The sequence below is a fragment of the Archocentrus centrarchus genome, chromosome 8 (genome assembly GCF_007364275.1).
Source record: "Archocentrus centrarchus isolate MPI-CPG fArcCen1 chromosome 8, fArcCen1, whole genome shotgun sequence".
NCBI lineage: Eukaryota > Metazoa > Chordata > Actinopteri > Cichliformes > Cichlidae > Archocentrus > Archocentrus centrarchus.
The window spans coordinates 3694320-3710963 of NC_044353.1; the positions used below are offsets into that span (position 1 = coordinate 3694320).

At 43.9% G+C, this 16644-nt stretch overlaps 1 protein-coding gene across 2 annotated transcripts in view; it reads left to right on the forward strand.

Annotated features, from left to right (window-relative positions):
* The first annotated feature begins 11624 nt into the window (after nucleotides 1-11624).
* Nucleotides 11625-16644, forward strand: part of gsg1l (gsg1-like) — a 36682-nt gene continuing 31662 nt past the window's right edge. For both annotated transcript variants that reach the window (XM_030734910.1, XM_030734911.1), the window contains exon 1: nucleotides 11625-12181. In XM_030734910.1, the coding sequence (XP_030590770.1) occupies nucleotides 11845-12181 (337 nt within the window). In that variant the 5' untranslated portion in view covers nucleotides 11625-11844. The remainder of the gene's footprint in view (nucleotides 12182-16644) is intronic.

A 16644-nucleotide genomic window follows, 5' to 3' on the forward strand; every position in this document is an offset into this window, starting at 1 on the left:
GGATGGCTGCCAGAGACTGATAGACACAGAGTCCCATTAGATTAGGATGGAGAGAAGCATGGAGAGCAGGTTCAGCTGAGGGTATAATGAGCTGCAGGTCAGCACGCAGCCACAGCTCTTTACCGAAGGGAAATCAGGAAAAACTGGGAGCGAGCAGTTGACTGCAAACACACACAGAGTGAATACAGTTGCTTTCACACAGCAGCTCTGCAGCTTAAAGAAGTCAGCATCTGGTCACAACATTTTCTTAACCTTAAAATAATAATAAACCAGCCTTTATCGGGTTAGACCAGGTAGACCGATTCTCACATCGTGTGTCTGTCTGTCAGGTTTCTGCTCAAAGTAAAAAGAAGCACAGATCTCATTTTAGCTCATCAAGCATAGTGTTAGTGTAGGAGGGCCATGGAGCCAAATTCGCTAAAGAAGAATTAGCAACAGTGAGGTGACCTGAAGCTTGAGGATCACTATGAGTGAGAGTTTTATGCTATACGTGCATTTTCTGCAACTGATTGAGGTCCACTCCATCGAGGCTGCAGTTAAAGATGCCCAGACCTCCCTCTCCTCAGTCCCCTCCTCCACATCTTCCAAGGAGATACCAGGCAGTCAGCAGAGTGATGTAATCTTTTAAGCATGTCCTGGGTCTGCATTTGGGCCAAACATGTCCTAAAACACCTCATTTAAGAAGCATCCAGGAGATTTTGAACCACCTCAGCTGATTCATTTCAATGTTGGGGAGCAGCAGCTCTACTTTGATCCCCACCCAAACGACTGGGTTTCTCCCACTGTCAAGAGTGAGCTTAAACACCCCCCCCCAGAGGAAGCTCATTTCCACCACTTGGTGAGGGTAGAAACATAAACCAACCAGTGAACCGACAGCACTGCTTTCACGCTCAGCTCTCTCTTCGTCATAACAGGCCGGTACAGCATCGGCATCACCGGAGAAGCTGTCCGGTCTGGCTGTCCAAGATGGACGTAGCTTCCAGGTCTGAAAAGTGAAGCCGACGTAGAAATGCCTTAAACCTGCATTCTGTTTAATGACCACCAGGGGGGCGATGCCTGTGGCTGCAAAATGACTTTTGTCCTATTGAAGTGTATGGGAGAACAGCCCTCCATCCTGACCGCTGTAAACACTTTCCTGATGACTTTATGGGCTCAGCCACTCAATTCGGGCCATGCTGAACAAAACATGAAGTCCATTTTGTAAGTTTTGGTCATTTTAAGAGTGAGAATGGAGGATTATCCAGAATATCCTCATTAGCTAAGGATTTGTGCTTGACAAGCTGTAAGGTGAGGAGTGTTTGCTGAGGTTCACCCCTTGCTAATCACATCCGGTTTCAAAATATCAGGATGGTAAAGGTGGAAATGCTCATCTGGAGGCTTCATAATGAGACATCACGGTGGCTACGACCACCTTTTATGCTGTCTATGTACACACTGAAACAATATCCTACTATTCTTTTTTTTTTGTTGTTTAGATAATAAATACCATGCACTTTGGAGACACTCATCAAAACGACATTTTGTAGGACTCGTGGAGAGCTTCAGTCTGCAAGTTATTAGTGGAAGAATAGCAGCTCCGGTGTCATGCAGAATTCAGACTGCTGCTTTGTCACTTAATCCCACCACAACACCGGGCAGCAACACGATTGGTAATGCATCTGTATCGACACACACACACCTACACACACACACACACACACACACATCTGTGTCAGCAATCTGTCCTGAGGGAATTTGCATAAATGTCATTTACTGGTCAGAATAAACACCTAACACCTCCTCACTCTCCTCCCTCTCTCCCATCCAGACACATAATTGGAAAAACAGAACCAGGTGAAATCTGCTGAGCGTGGAATTGATTCACAGGTTATTTTCACTGCAAACTGCTGGTCTATCTCTCTCCCTCTTTTTTTCTTTCTTGGAGAAGCGTGTCCAACAAGATGATTGACTGAGGTAAATACAGGTGTGAGGAGGAGCTGCAGCAGGGAGTAAACACACCGCCACCCCTGTATTGCTTTATTGCCAGTCTGTTCACATTAACTCGCTGCAATGCAGTCTCACAGCAGCATGTGAAATATTCATGACTTTAAATCTATAGATTCATGTTCATGGACGTGAATTTTCCTATTTTGTAGCTACACAAACATGAAAAGCGACATAGCAGTCCACTTTTAACCCAAGAACCTGGAACCATGTTCATACATCCCCCTCAGAGAGTTTGGGGGGAATTAGTTCAGATATGTTGCACAGTGGTCCTTCTTCAGCAAGAAATAGCCCACTTCAAATGTGTTCTCACTTCTGGAAATGCTCATGTGGTTTCAGCTGGAGTAAAACGCCTCAGGCCAGCCCATTTTTTCATGGTGGAGCATCCTGGATCAATAAAGCTACAGTTCACTCTTCTTTAAACAGCAGTTAATGTTGAACTGTTTCTTATGCTGGTGTCCTGCCTGTTCTCTCAGCAGTCCTGGCCTCATGATGACTAATTTCTGGGCCAACATCAGTGAGGAGCTGGGTTATCTGCTGTTTAGAGGCTAAAAGCACACGTGCTTTAAAAATTGCCATTTGGGATCTTGGGGTATACGTAATAGACTTGGAAACAGGCTGATGTCGGTTACCAGACTCGTCATTGTCTCGCTCTTTATCCCGAAATGTCGGCTGCGTCAACTTCGAACATTTTATCAGCTCTTCTTTCCATTTTTGTTAGTCTCCATAATTTCCTTCTCTCCACCTTCACTGGGTTTTATTGATGCTTATTACAGCTACTCAGGACTGAAACAAAATGTTAAACTGGGTCGCACGGGTACAACCAACCCTAACCAAATTGTGAAGTGGTAGCAACCATCTATTAATTTAGTGCTTGTCAGAGGCTGTAAAGAGGGAAACTGGTACAGATTGAGCATGGTTGTGGCCAGAACATTGGCCTGCAGTTAAACACCTCACTGGGAAATGTCCCGACTGTCCAAATTGGCCACTACAGAGCGTGCAGGAGGCAGAACATTGAAGTGTAAAGGGTGAGACTCAATCTTTGGCCTCTGGTCTGAGCACTGAATTAAAGAATTCAGGCCTACACCAACCCCAGCAGTCCACAAACGTGGACTTTTCCTAACTTTAACAATGGAAAATATACATTTTGTCTACATGGATATGATCCTGATATAGATCTGACACCTGTCAGATAAAAAGTTTTAAAAAAAGAGTAAACATTGGGATCCATTTGTTAAATCTGATGCCATCAGATTTAACAAATGGACTGATTCATGACTCTAAACACATTTAATTTCTGCTCCTTCATGGACTGAATATAAAACAAATGTTAAATGAGAAGTAAATCCGTGCTCTAGCCCCAAAGATCTCAGCGCTAAATCTCGGCTCTCCACTGACCTCAGAACAGCACCTGCATTTAAAATATTTTATCAGCTTGTCATTCACTTGTAAAGTTGGCACAAAAATAAAGTTTTATTGGATTTGAGTCTCTGACCTGAACCGCTGACTCTGATTAAACACAACATCCGACCAGAGTTGGTTTCATCCAAGGTCACTTTCAGCCGCCGACAGCACTCAGACACGAGCTAAACGTCCGACTGGGTGTTTACTGCATCACTTTCTGTGGCAGACAGAAATGTGTCACCTGAGCCACTGAGAGCATTTTTCCACCTCTGACGGCTCCTGCAGGGATCCAGATGTTGACCACTTCCTGTCAGAGGTGTTAATTTCACCTGAAGACGTCTGCGATGGTAACATATTTCCCGTGAGGCCCATTTATCTGCAGTCAAACCTGTCTGTCTGAACTACACTAACAAACTGAAGAGTTTTGTGGATGCTTTCTTGCTTGTCTGTTGTCGACGCCAAATCACAACAGTTGCCTCAAGGCACTTTACACTGTAAGGTAAAGACGCTACACTAATTACAGAGAAAACCCAACAATCAAACAACCCTCTAGGAGCAGGTGCTTTGCAACAGGGGGAAGGAAAAACTCCCTTTTAACAGGAAGAAACCTCCAGCAGAACCAGGCTCAGGGAGGGGCAGTCATCTTCTGTGACTGGTTGGGGGTGAGGGGGACTAATGCTTAGTTTTCGCTTCCTTTGTGCTGTTTCCTTTTCTCTTTACTTCCTGCTTTATTTTGTTAGGTCCTCGGGTGGCTTTGTGTGTCTTTACTCCCCTGCATTGTTCCAGTTTCCTGTCTTTGTTATCATCTTGATTGAGTTCACCTGAGCCTTACTAACCCCCCCCCCTCGGTCTGTATAACTGCATATCAAATACAGACATAACCACAGTGACATCACCCATGGGTGACGTCAGACTGCATTTTGAAGCTTTAACATTATTTTGGTGATGATGGAAACGTTCTTTTGGCTTCAGTGCTCTGACACAACGGCCACAGCAAGCTTGGCCCCTTTTTATAGATCCAAAAAGAAGAATATGAGGAGGCTGGTGGTAAGTCTAAGTCTGAAGTTAGCTGGAAGACTATTGTTTTTGCACTTCATTTGCTGAGGTTTTAATTTATCAATGCAATGACATCAGTCCTAACCCTAACCTTAACTCTAACCCTAGGCAATAAAATTATGTAATTTTTGTTACATATTGTTCTCCAGTCTTGGCAATCAGAAAACAAACAGCTTAATCACTGTAACTGACATGTGTTAAATTTTTTTTACTTGTTTTCCAAAAAAGTCCCTTTGGACTTTTTCTCCAAAACAAAGGTGAGGGCAGGGTTCGAGTTAGCGCCTATGTTGACTTAGACCTCGCAGGGTTAAGCACCATCCACCTCTGAGACCACAGAAAATCAATGATGTTCAGCAACTGCAAGCAGCAAACAGACAAAATAATTCCTGACGATGCAAAGTCAGCTGGTCCCGAATTAAACTCTCAGCTTTGAAGTGATTGATCCGACCAACCAATGAGAGCAAACACACTGCTGACTGACACACTTACACAGCCGGAGCCTATAATATCTACTAGCGATGCACAACGTGATAATCACTTTGTATGTGCTCGAGTTCCTCTTTCTCCCCCTCTCATCGTTCTTTTCCACTCAGTTTTTACTTTTGCTTTTAGGCTCAAACTACTGGATTAGGCTTTGAGTTAAAATGCACACCTTCCCACCCGTTTCCTCACACTGCTAAAGGACACCTTGTGTATAAATGAGGTCAGCCTGTCCAACTGTTTTAGTAGTAAATATGTTTTTTCTTTTTAGCCTTCATGATGCTAAAGGATTTGTTGTGCTTGGTAAGTCCAGTTTAACCTGCAGGAGACGGCACTTCCCCACAGTTTGTGAGCCCTGTTTGAGAAATGTCTCATCTCAGGGTCAATCATTTCAGAGCGTCCACTAAACCTGCTTTCTGGAACAAAGCCTTGCTGACCATATCACGCTGAAGTTAGTGATCCAGCACTCTGCGAAAGTTGTTCCAAAACCTGAAACGAAGTGCATAAAAGATCCCTGAATCTGGATTTCATCACATTTAAAATCCCGAGCACACACTTGAGGAGAACTTTGTGTGGTGTGTATAGGAGGGGTGTGTGTTGTTGGTGCTGTTGTTGTTATTGCCGCCTGGGGTGTATCGTATTACCCGCTGCTGCTGCAGTGAGTTGTGTTAACTCGGCCGTCGTGATCTACTCGCTGGTGCCAGGATTCAATTCAGACGGCAAACAAAGCCTGGGCGAACCCACAGATGGTCCCATACATCCAATGGGAAATCTAGTGAGGGGCATCAATCCAGCAGCACTGCATTTATATGTGAGTGTGAGTGTGAGAGAGTGCAGGTGTGCATTTTCAGCCCAGGAAGGGGATTTGGTCCTCGCACAGATGAAATGATTCACAGCTCTATTTTTGGAAATGAAAGGAAACCAAATCATGTGCTGACGTAAAAGCTGAAACCAAAAAACATATATTACATCCTCTGTGTGTTTTTGTAAAGTGCTGAGAAGCCAGAGGACATGTTTTCTACTTCTACTATGATGTAAGCATTTAAAGGTCTTTTTAGAAATGATGTCACTTCCTGTTTCAGGTTCGTTGGATGAGATTTTTCCTGCTTTCTTGTTTTTTTTAACAGACTCGAGCTCAAAGAAACTCTTCAGTCTCATTCTCAGCCTCTCAGGCTTCCACTGCTCATGTGCAGCACATCTTTAAGGGAAGTTTGTAAAAAAAACCACAGCGTGACTGCAGCCAGTGGGATCACAGGGTCCCAGACACCAAATATTTAAACACTTTAGAAGAGTGTTCAAATATTTGGTGTTCGTATTCAGCATGAAGCTTAGGATCAGGACTTTTCATAGTGAGTAATCCAAACCAGGCAGCAACATATTAATAAATAAAACATGTTGTGGATGAATCATCTCAGACTCTCTGTTGGCTGAAATTTGGACCGTTTTCACCATCTTCTTCCTGCCATATGATGATGTTTGTCTCTGCCCGTATCTCTGGAGGGTTATGGAGGGTAAGTTGAAGGTTCCAGCCAGAAGACTGTCGCTGTTGCACTTAACCCTCTGAGGTTTAAGTCATCACTGGTGACGATGTCAACCCTAACCCTAACCTTAACTCTGAACCTAAATAAGTCTTTTATTTAATTAAATTGTTCTCCAAAGTCATTCAGTCTCTGCACTGAAACTAAGATTTCTTTAAACTACAGTTTGGACTTTTTCTTTTTTTTTGTTTGAACTGGCAACATGAGCCTCTACTGAGAGCAGTTTGTTAGATAATGCTGTACCCAGCACATCTGCCAACTAGCCCGACTTCAGTCAGAACTTGATATATCATCTTTAGATGGAAACTAGATAGTTAAATTCCTGTTAACTTCTAACTTGACCCTAAAATGACATAAGACTTAAGAAGCAGTAGATCACACCTGGATTGGTCTAAAAATGCACAGGGAGCTATGCATAAGATAGATGAGGTAAAACCAATTACGGTGGGACAAACACCAGAGACCTCCAGGCTGAATCTTAAACCAATGTGAGCGAACCACACACTGTATTTTATTTACAGACAGTTTCTCCCTCCATAACAATGCCACGGGAATTGAAAATTTTTAACTCATCTACTGAAATGTTAGAATTAGGGGCGTGACCTGTTTGACGAGTGGATGGCGACACAGGCGGCTGTAGCTGCTAGCTGCCTGCTAGGCTTCACCTCAGCTAACTGGACCCCCTGAACTGGACCTCTGCATCATGTTTGTGCTGTTGGAGCATTTTGGAGCATTTTTAATGCAATTATCTGACCAATAATATGGCTGCTGTGCTTCATTGGACTAACCGTCCAAGCTCCAGTTTAAGTCTGTTACTTGGAAATCAAGCTTATTAGCATCATTGTTCTAGCTAGCGCCTGACCGCCCGGTGCTGCGCCTTGCTGAGGTACGGTCACACCGGGCCGAGAATTTCCGCTGCCGGAATGGATCGCTATTGTCACAGTTAGCTGGCGGTCGTTCAGTACCCCACCCCCCACTCCCGGTCGTTCGATAGCTCCGGCCTATCCATTCATCTTTTATATACAGTTTATTAAAGTTTCTTAAAAATAAAACATTGAATCATGGGAGACAAGAGAAAGATAAAAACACAAACAAGTACAAACAAAAGGCACGACTGAGATATAAAAGCATGTTTCTATGTTTCTTCTGCACTGAAACCAGGATTTCTTCAAACTACAGCTCTGAGCTTTTCTTCGTGTGTTTGAACTGGCATTAAAAAATAAGCTGGGTGGGTCTCAATGAACTGAGTGTTAATATTTTAAGTGTTCTGAGTTGACTGCGGATAAATCCAACAGCATTATCACACATTTATCAGCGTACCCTGTTCTGCTCTGTTTATTGACTCTCCTGAGGTACTCTATCAGTCTGAATCAGCCTTAGCTTCCATACATCACATATATAACCCCCACACACACATGTTCACACACACTTGCTGGCTGTATTGATCTGGAGGTGGGAGCCATAAAATGAGCGGTGATGGATCGGAGCGGTGGGCGGCTCGGCCTTGTCGCTGGTGATTTTCGTGCCCGGAGACGTGAGCTCTCTGCTCGGCTGATCGATAAAGAGTGATGCTCAGTTTCTACATATTCACTGAGCACGTCACACCTGCGCAAACAGCAGAGAGGCACCTTCCCTTATTACAGGTATACACGTCTGCCACGGCCTGACAGATTCAGGCCCGAAATAATAACCTGCCCTCTGCATCTTTATCATAATCTGACTGATTGATTTTTGAGCTTAAAGCTTACATTTTATTATTTTCCCTGTAGGGTGGGACTGATAAATCTGCAGCCTTTATCAAACAAATAGGAAAGTTACCAATGCCTCCCCTGTGCCAGTAACTGATGCATAGATGAAAAACAATATCTAATGCCAAAAACCTTAACATAACTGCCCTCCTGTAAAAAATGACCCTGCAGGCTGTTTGTGCACGCAGCGTTTTATGAGTCACAATGATGTTTTTATTGTGATGGCTTGATTAACGACGCGTGCTATATAGGGGAGGTCAGGTGATGTAGTGAGGAGGCTCAAAAACTGGAGCTCAGCTTTCGTGAATGTCTGTTAGTCCAGTGAAGTGCAGAGCAGCCATATTATTGGTCAGATACCTGCATTAAAAATGCTCCAACACCACAAACACGGTCCAGAGGTCCAGTTCAGGGACTCCAGTTAGAGATGAGGTGAAGCCTAGCAGGCCACGCCCCTAATAATGCAGAGTTTATTGAAACAGGTGAGTTATAAAAACAGGTGTTATGAAGGGGGAAATTATCTACAGAGGCCAAAGCAGTTTCTGTTGCAGGTTGTCAACATGGTTATTTCTGCTGTAAAGTTTTAACATGGGAGTCTATGGGGACTGACTCAGTGCTGGAGCCTCTGCTGGACGTTAGAGGAACTGCAGCTTTTTATTTTCACTTTTGTGTTCATGTTTTGCTGCATGGATGGAGGTAAAACTGTTGGTCCGTGTAGCAGTTTTCAAATCCCACTGTGGTCAGATGATGTAGGTAAGGAGACCTTTAGTTAAAATGTGAAGAAACTGCCTGCTCTCATTCCCAGAGCAGAAAAAACTGCTGTACCATCAAAGCTGCTGGTGTCCTTCAGCGTTGGTGCCATGATGCACCAAGTGATGGCAGCAGTGAGAAGGGTTCCTCAAGCCCTGAAAAGGAACTCTTGGTGTCACATTTAAAAGCAATTGGTAAAGCTACATTTTTCAATTTCTGAATTTTAGCCATCTTTTCCTCAACATAACCAAGCATTTTTTTCTGCCCAAACCTTACTCACAAATATGACACAGAATTACCTCATTGTCACTCTTTAAGAGGACTGTTAACCATTGCTTTAACCAAGTGTAATAGCATCAAAAGGCATATCTCGCTGACGTCAGTGGCGTCTTTCCCATTTCTAATAAGCCATCTATCCTGCCCAGCAAAGAAAAGGATTCCAGTCCAAATGCCACCCTGGCGAGCTAATTATGCCAGCCTGTGACTGATGGGGTGTGACGAGCAGTCCCTGCCAAGATACCCAAGTGTGTCCTGCCCGTAGAGGCTACCGATGTTCACGTGGCCTCACAGTTTCACAGCTGTTACCGGCTGATTTTAGGGATGTTTTTCCAAAGTGGAAATTTAAACAACCAAGGTTTTTATAGTTGTAACCATGACGATGGTGGTCCTCTAACCTCTAAAGGTACTTATTTTCATCCCGGCCGTGATCGTTGCCTCCGTCTAATCAAGTTGTTTTTGTGTTTAAAGCAGCCCTTCACCGCTGCTCGGCTGCACCGTGGCTGTTTATCTCCTACGGCTGGTACTTTTTCTGCCACTGGTATGCACCTCCTTTGGGCCCTCTCTTCACACCCCGCAGACTCAGAGCATCACTTTAAATCCAAAGTTTTTACTGCATACATGCTCATTTCTCTTTCCTCTGTCTCAGCTCAGAGAGTCTAAGGGTTGGATTTTGTGTGAGCTGTTGCCAACAGTGCTCAATAACTATGGAGACCAATCTGCATATAACAGAGACAATACAAAGAATTTACCGAACAACTAGTTATGTGGATGTTTATACGCGGACACGGAGGAGGCAGACGTGCAGGTACCAAAAAGCAGAAAAAAGCACTGAAGGATGCATTCAAACAAAAACGAGAAACTAACAAAAGGAATCAAAACCTTCATAATCCAATTCAGCTTGCTGAATTTTAATTAGTAATAACCTTGAAGTACAACTCAGCAGGTATTTGGTCATAAATCAGATAAGCACAGCCTGATGACGGTGCTGTTATTAGGATTCATCATTAGTGAAACGAGCCAGTTTCGTGGCTCTAGAGAAAAAGTCTGATCACCGTAATCAGTTTGATTAATCTTTGGTCAGAGGCTGACCAACACTGTAAGAGTTTAGACAACAGGGTTATTACACGAAATGACCTCTATATTAGGAAATGATTGTGACCCAGAGGGACTCACGTCCAGAAGCTGAGCCTGATAAAAAAGGAGACCTTACATATCTCAGCTTATCCCACATATGAGCCTTTAAAGCTTTTTAAACATCCAGAGTACTGATGCTTGTTTCACTTCCTCTGCGTCACAGATATTAATTTGGTTCAGTTCATTGAAACTATGAGATATCGTAGTTTCAATAAGCTGCTCAGAGCTGGTTACGGATTTGAGATTTTGCCTTTAGATTGTGAAACGGGAGTAAAACTGATTTGAATGCAGTTTTTAACAGAGATTAAAACATCATATGGATTCTGTGCTTATGAAGTTATGGGAGCTCCAAAATGCTGGAAAATGTGTTTTTAAAAAAATCATCAAATTTCCACCATGCTTATGTTCTTCAAGGGCCGCTTAAACTCTCACATGCAGGTAAAACTGTGCTTTGTTTCATTTGACATCCTAAAGTTGTTGTACAAAAACACCAGCTCATCCTGAGGGTTTTTTTTTTATATATATGATGGATTTTGTTATGGAACGGCCCAGTAACAGTTGCTGTTAATATTAACGATGACATGGTTGTCAGCCGTTCTCATGGCTGAAGCATGAATTGGTGCCATTTTGCCAAAACCATTCGTGTGGCTGGCGTGTCCTGTTACAACTCATCAAACCCCAAAGTGGTACTTTTTAGCAAAGATGTGCTGCCAGCCAGCAAGGTCAAGTGAAACAAAACAAACACACAAAAACACAGTGGTCCCAAACATCGTCTGCAGCACGTCTCCGACCTCCTAATGTGGACTTTGAAAGTCACTAAAATGAGATCATTAGCTCTCTAACTATGCCAAAGGACACCTTGTGTGTAAAGAGGAGATGCAGGTAGCATTTGACAAAATGATCATATTACCTGCCTGGATGAGAACTCCCGGGGCCGTCATAATTGCTGCACTGTACTGAAGTGAGATGGATTTCTTTCTGGTTTTAGACTGTTTGTGATGGATCCAAACATCCCAACAAGTCGCTCATTTAATGCACCAAAAGATCTGAAATGAGTGATTAAAAAAAAAGGAGTGGGTGTGGCTGAGGTGTGAGCTGTCTGGGTGACTTTTCTCCGTAAGAGCAGTCCGGTCACAGTGATGACGCACAAGCAGGGAGGGAGACAAGAAGAGAGAGAGGTGCTCCGCACTCAGCATCACGTCTCCTCAGTGAGCGTCCTGCTCCCTGACGGTGGAGCAGCTCTCTGTCTTCTCTCTGAGGCTGGAAGGTCTGAGCCGTGATGCTGAAGTAGATGGAAGATTTAAATTTTGAGTCCGGACCTCCTGTCACTTCCCTCCGCTCTGAGGACAAACTGGCACAGAGAGGAAAGAAGAGGCAGAGGAGACGCGCGTAATTCTCTGTGCGTCCTCGTCGCGCCATGCCTCTCCTCTCTCTCCTCCTCCTCCTCCTCCTCTGACCGTCACTCTCCTTCTTGGATGAACTTTCTCGCCGCCTGCGGGGACGCGGTCGCTCGCTCCGAGATCATGAAGACGACGCGGAAATGCCGCGCGCTGCTGTCGGTGGGTCTGAACCTGGTGGCCCTGTTCTTCTCCACCACCGCCTTCATCACCACATACTGGTGCGAGGGCACCCAGCGCGTCCCCAAGCCCAACTGCAGCAAGCAGCGGCACCACAACTGCATCGACTACGGCGTGAACGAGACGGATCAGAACAAAGTGCACTACAGCTGGGAGACCGGGGACGACCGCTTCCTCTTCCGCCGCTTCCACACCGGCATCTGGTACTCCTGCGAGGAGAACATCCACGAGGCAGGTGAGTCCGTGAGTCCGCGGGGCGGGCGGGGAGATTTAAGGTCGCTTAAAGTTGTTGAGAAAAATAAAATAAAACAGACCAGTACTGGCTGTGAGGTGAGTGTAATGTCACTGGAATAGTTCAGTTTTTCCTCATGACTTCAGCTTTTTTAGCCCATCTGCAGTAACAGGTCAGTGAATGTCCCCTGAAATGAGGGCTAACACCTCAGTCACCTCATTTTTACGCACTCGCCTAAGAAAAACATTTGTGTGTAAAAGCGGTCAATTTTCAGTTTGAGTTTGAGTCACACTGATGTTTGTTTGCTTCCATTTTTGGTCTTTTTGGTCAGTATTTTTAAAATAATGTGCGGGTGTGGTGCGTTCAAAGCACAGACTGTCCTTATAGCAGACTCCTTGCAAGTTGCAGTATAGTGTGAAGTACTTATTTTTAGTCTTTTTTATTTATATATAATTCTACTTAGAATTGAATGCCGGCACAAAATGTATTTCACTGTGCATTGTACTGTGTATAACTGTGCATGGGACAAATAAACCTTATCTTAAGCTGATTGATGTGGTTAATTTTATAAATGGAAATAAACCAAGTAAATTAATTCTCATCTTTCAAGCGGAAATGCCAAAAATCAGCTTCCAGCTGCCAGAAAATCTGATTTCCCCCAATAACATAAGAACAAATGAACATTTTTTAAATGTAAAATAAAGCGCTGCTGCTTTGGCCTGTGGGAACTTTGGGTGAGCATGTTTCTCTTATTATTTATATTTATTTTGGCTAAACAATGAAACCAGTAATTTGTCACTTTTGCTCATATCTTAAAGATTAAAACTGACATTATTCAAGAACAGCACTGGTATATTTTTACACTGGAGGAACTTCCAGTGTAGTTTCAGGTGCAGCAGTTCCTCCACACGGTTGCTTTTTGATGTGCTGAGAACTTTCTCTCTGAACTGTTGTTGAATTTAAAAGCATTGAATGCAGTAAAGGAGACACAAATAAGAGGTGGGGTTTTTTTTGTTGTATTTATTGCATTATTAATATGTTTTGAGTTGGTATGACTTCTACCTTGGCTGGGTCTCCCTTGTAAAATAGATTTGACCACAATCTTAATAAAGATAAATAAAAATCTATGAGGCTGTTCGCTCACACGTTCTCTGAGATGATGTACTTGATGGTACATTTCATGGAAGACTGGAAAAATGAAAAGTACCTGTCTCCAAACCACCTGCTTTCTCCAGGACCACAGCAGGGAGTGTGTAGGTGAAGCTGCGCAGGATGCAGGACCGGCGGTGCTTCCCTCCCTGATCTCCTGGTTTCCCTCTCCTCCTGTGTTTTTTGGGTTTACATTTCCAGCAGTTTGTTTCTGCTGAATTATTGTGCGTCCTGCAGTGGGGTCGTCACCTCTGCGCTCGACCTTTTTTAACAGTTGGGGTTTGCCACAGCGGATCATCAGCCTCAGAAATGCATATTTGATTGGGCAGGATTTTATGCCTGATGTCCTTCCTGATGCTCCCCTCCTTGTTTATACTGGCTTGTGACTCCGGATTAATCTTAATATAGCCAAAAAAACAAAGTGCTTCACACAGGAAACAAACTTCATCACAAGCTGCTGGGTTTTTGAATTGTTGAGAGTTAAGAGCACATTATGGCAGATGATGGAAAACACTGATCTGTGCCACTTGGCAGTTATCATTTTGGTTCTAGGATTGGTCTGATTGCTTTGAATCGTGGGACGGCATCATCTCCTTACCTGTCATAAAGGATGGTCTGATATGTCCTCTTTTAATGTTAAGCACTTTGGTCAGCACTTGCTGTTTTTAAAGTGCTATATAAATAAAGTTGGCTTGGCTTGCTAAAGGAGGTAATAAAGGAAGCAGTGAAGCAGACTTATTACGGTTGTCTCACAGATATTTCCATACCATTCAGAAGCCTTTCTAAGAAAACTGTTTCAACCTCAGCTGATGTCTCTTTACTTGTCTTTACTTCTGTCGTTGCTCTGAGTGTTTCTGCTGTTTTGTCCCATCTGAGAGGCGACAGTTAAACAAACCAACAGGATCTGTTCTGCAGAGATGAGTGGGAGCGCAGAGCACCAAACAGTCTGTGTGTGCGTGTGTTTTTGTGTACTGCAACTCTGCGAGAGTAAACAAACAGCTCAGGGAGACACAGCGATAAAGAGTACGAGAGACTGTGTGTGTGTGTGTGTGGGGGGGGGGGGGGGGGGGATAAACTAATTTGTGTGGGTTTGGACCAGTTTAACTGATGTTATGAGCTTACCTTCTTCTCCACATTTAAAGTCCAGTGTGAATGATCCGTGCAGTGGGCTGTGGAGAGTGTTGAAAAAAACCAAAAAAAGTCCTCCAGGATCACATGATGCAGATTTTCTAAAATCCTGTAACTGTAAAGGAAACATTATTTGGAGCAGTGACATTCAGTGATGTCCAGAATTTGATCCTTTTTGATTTTATTTCTTGTTAGTAGAAAAAAATCATCAGTAAGGATATAAGAGAAAAATATCACTGGGTGCAAATATGAAGCCATCTGCTCAACCCTTAGAAGTCTTAAGTCCTCACTGATAACCAGCAACCCAAACCCCCCAGTCCCATGTTTGGGACTTTTTTTTGAGAATAAATTTTTTCAAAAGCCAAAAATGGCATATTTTGGCTTTTGAACACGTGACTTTAAATAATGGAGCATTGATCACATGCCTCTCATCATCCCATGGATGAACTTTGACTTCTCCATCTTGGAGAAGAAGGAGGCAACAAACAGCATTGCTTGTTTGTTGTCTAATGAACCAGCTCTCCACCTGCTGCAGGTTCTGTTTAGAGTATCCAACTCACTCAGGATCTGCAGAGCAGAACAAGAACATCTGTCACCAGCTGCAAGTTCAGGAGGACGGAGCTGAAGTCTGTCCAAGCCTGAGGATGAGACACACACAGCTCAGTGTCATCAAGGACCGCCACAAACCGACCTCACCAGCCTGCCCGCTGGGAAACACGAGACAGGAAGACCTGGAGCTAGCTCGTTAGCAGCAGCTGAACTTCCAAAATAAGAGCATGGAGATGGTGTCGTGATGTCCGGGCAGGTTGGACCCAAGGAGCAGATAAGCCAGTTCTCATTAACAAGGTTTATTTGAACAAGCACAAAGTAACAAGTGGGAGAAAAATGGAGGTGGGAGGGCGTAATATTTGTCTGGCAATGCACAGAGAATCTGTGGAGAGGAAGAAAGAGCGTGAAATGGGGCAAAAGCAGTATTATGGAAGTGTTTTTAAGGGAGTGAATGGGCTTACTGGTGGATCTCGGACAGCGAGGCATTTGGGGGGAACTTGTTGGTGTTTGGGATGGCGGGAAGTTTCCAGGGTCTGGTGGCAGGAGGTGAGTGCAGACTGGCGTGATTCGTGGGGCAGGTGGGTGGAGGCTGCAGAGGCGGTGGCTGAGTAGGTCTATGATTCCAGTAATGCGATTTGGCTGAAAGGAGCAAACTGATGAGCAGGAGAGAACAAGGTTACAGACAGGCAGATGAGAATTAAAAAGACGAGCTAGCTGGATTACCACCATGGAGGTTGTACAGTCTGGCAGTGAGTCATCAGCTCAGCCACTCCTTAATACTCCAGGCCTCGATTGATTAACCAGCCACAGGTGTACACTTGGCAGCAGTCATGAAGGCGGAGACACAACCGCCTGCCCACCGAACCACCAGGAAACAGACATACACACAGATACTACACAGCCCGCCCCACCCCAGCAGCTGGTTATTATCTGGAAAGGATGAAGTAATTTAAACTCCAAATATATGTTGGTGACCCACCCAAGTGACATCTGTGTGTGGGGAAAGTCATACAAATGCAGAGAATACACATTTCTCAAAGTTTTTGCCAACTTATGAGCAACAAATGAGAGAAATTAAACATTTCTAGATGCAATTATGGTTTTGTAATTAACCAGCACCTCTTTAATTTTTACTAATGCTGCCATTTCTATATTAAAGTCTATTTAAAGGCAGAATATTCTGCTTGGATGTTCACATTAAAATGGCCAGAGTTTCTAACAGTGGGTTCAGTGTATGTGGACCAAAATCCCTGTGGGCCAAAAGCTCAGGCTGCAGACTGAAAGAAACACTCTGCTCATCATTGTTTTTTCTACACTTAAATCTGTGTGACATCAAAAAGAGAGGATATCCCTAATATGGTTATCTCAAGCACAGAAGCCCCACCCATATTAGGGGCACCAATGAGAAGAAAGTTGGCCTAAAATGGGAGCAGCTTGGTTCAGACAGTGAGGGGGGGGGGGCAGTTGGATATAAACAGGGATTACTTTGACCCGTGAATCTTGCAAAGCTACTGTAAACAAGCCAAAGAATGAAAATATGGAGCTGGAAATGAGCAGAACCGGTGTTTTGGTTTAAATGAGCAGAATAATAATGACACCAGCTTTTTCTTCAGTTAAAACTATGAATCATGGTTTGATAA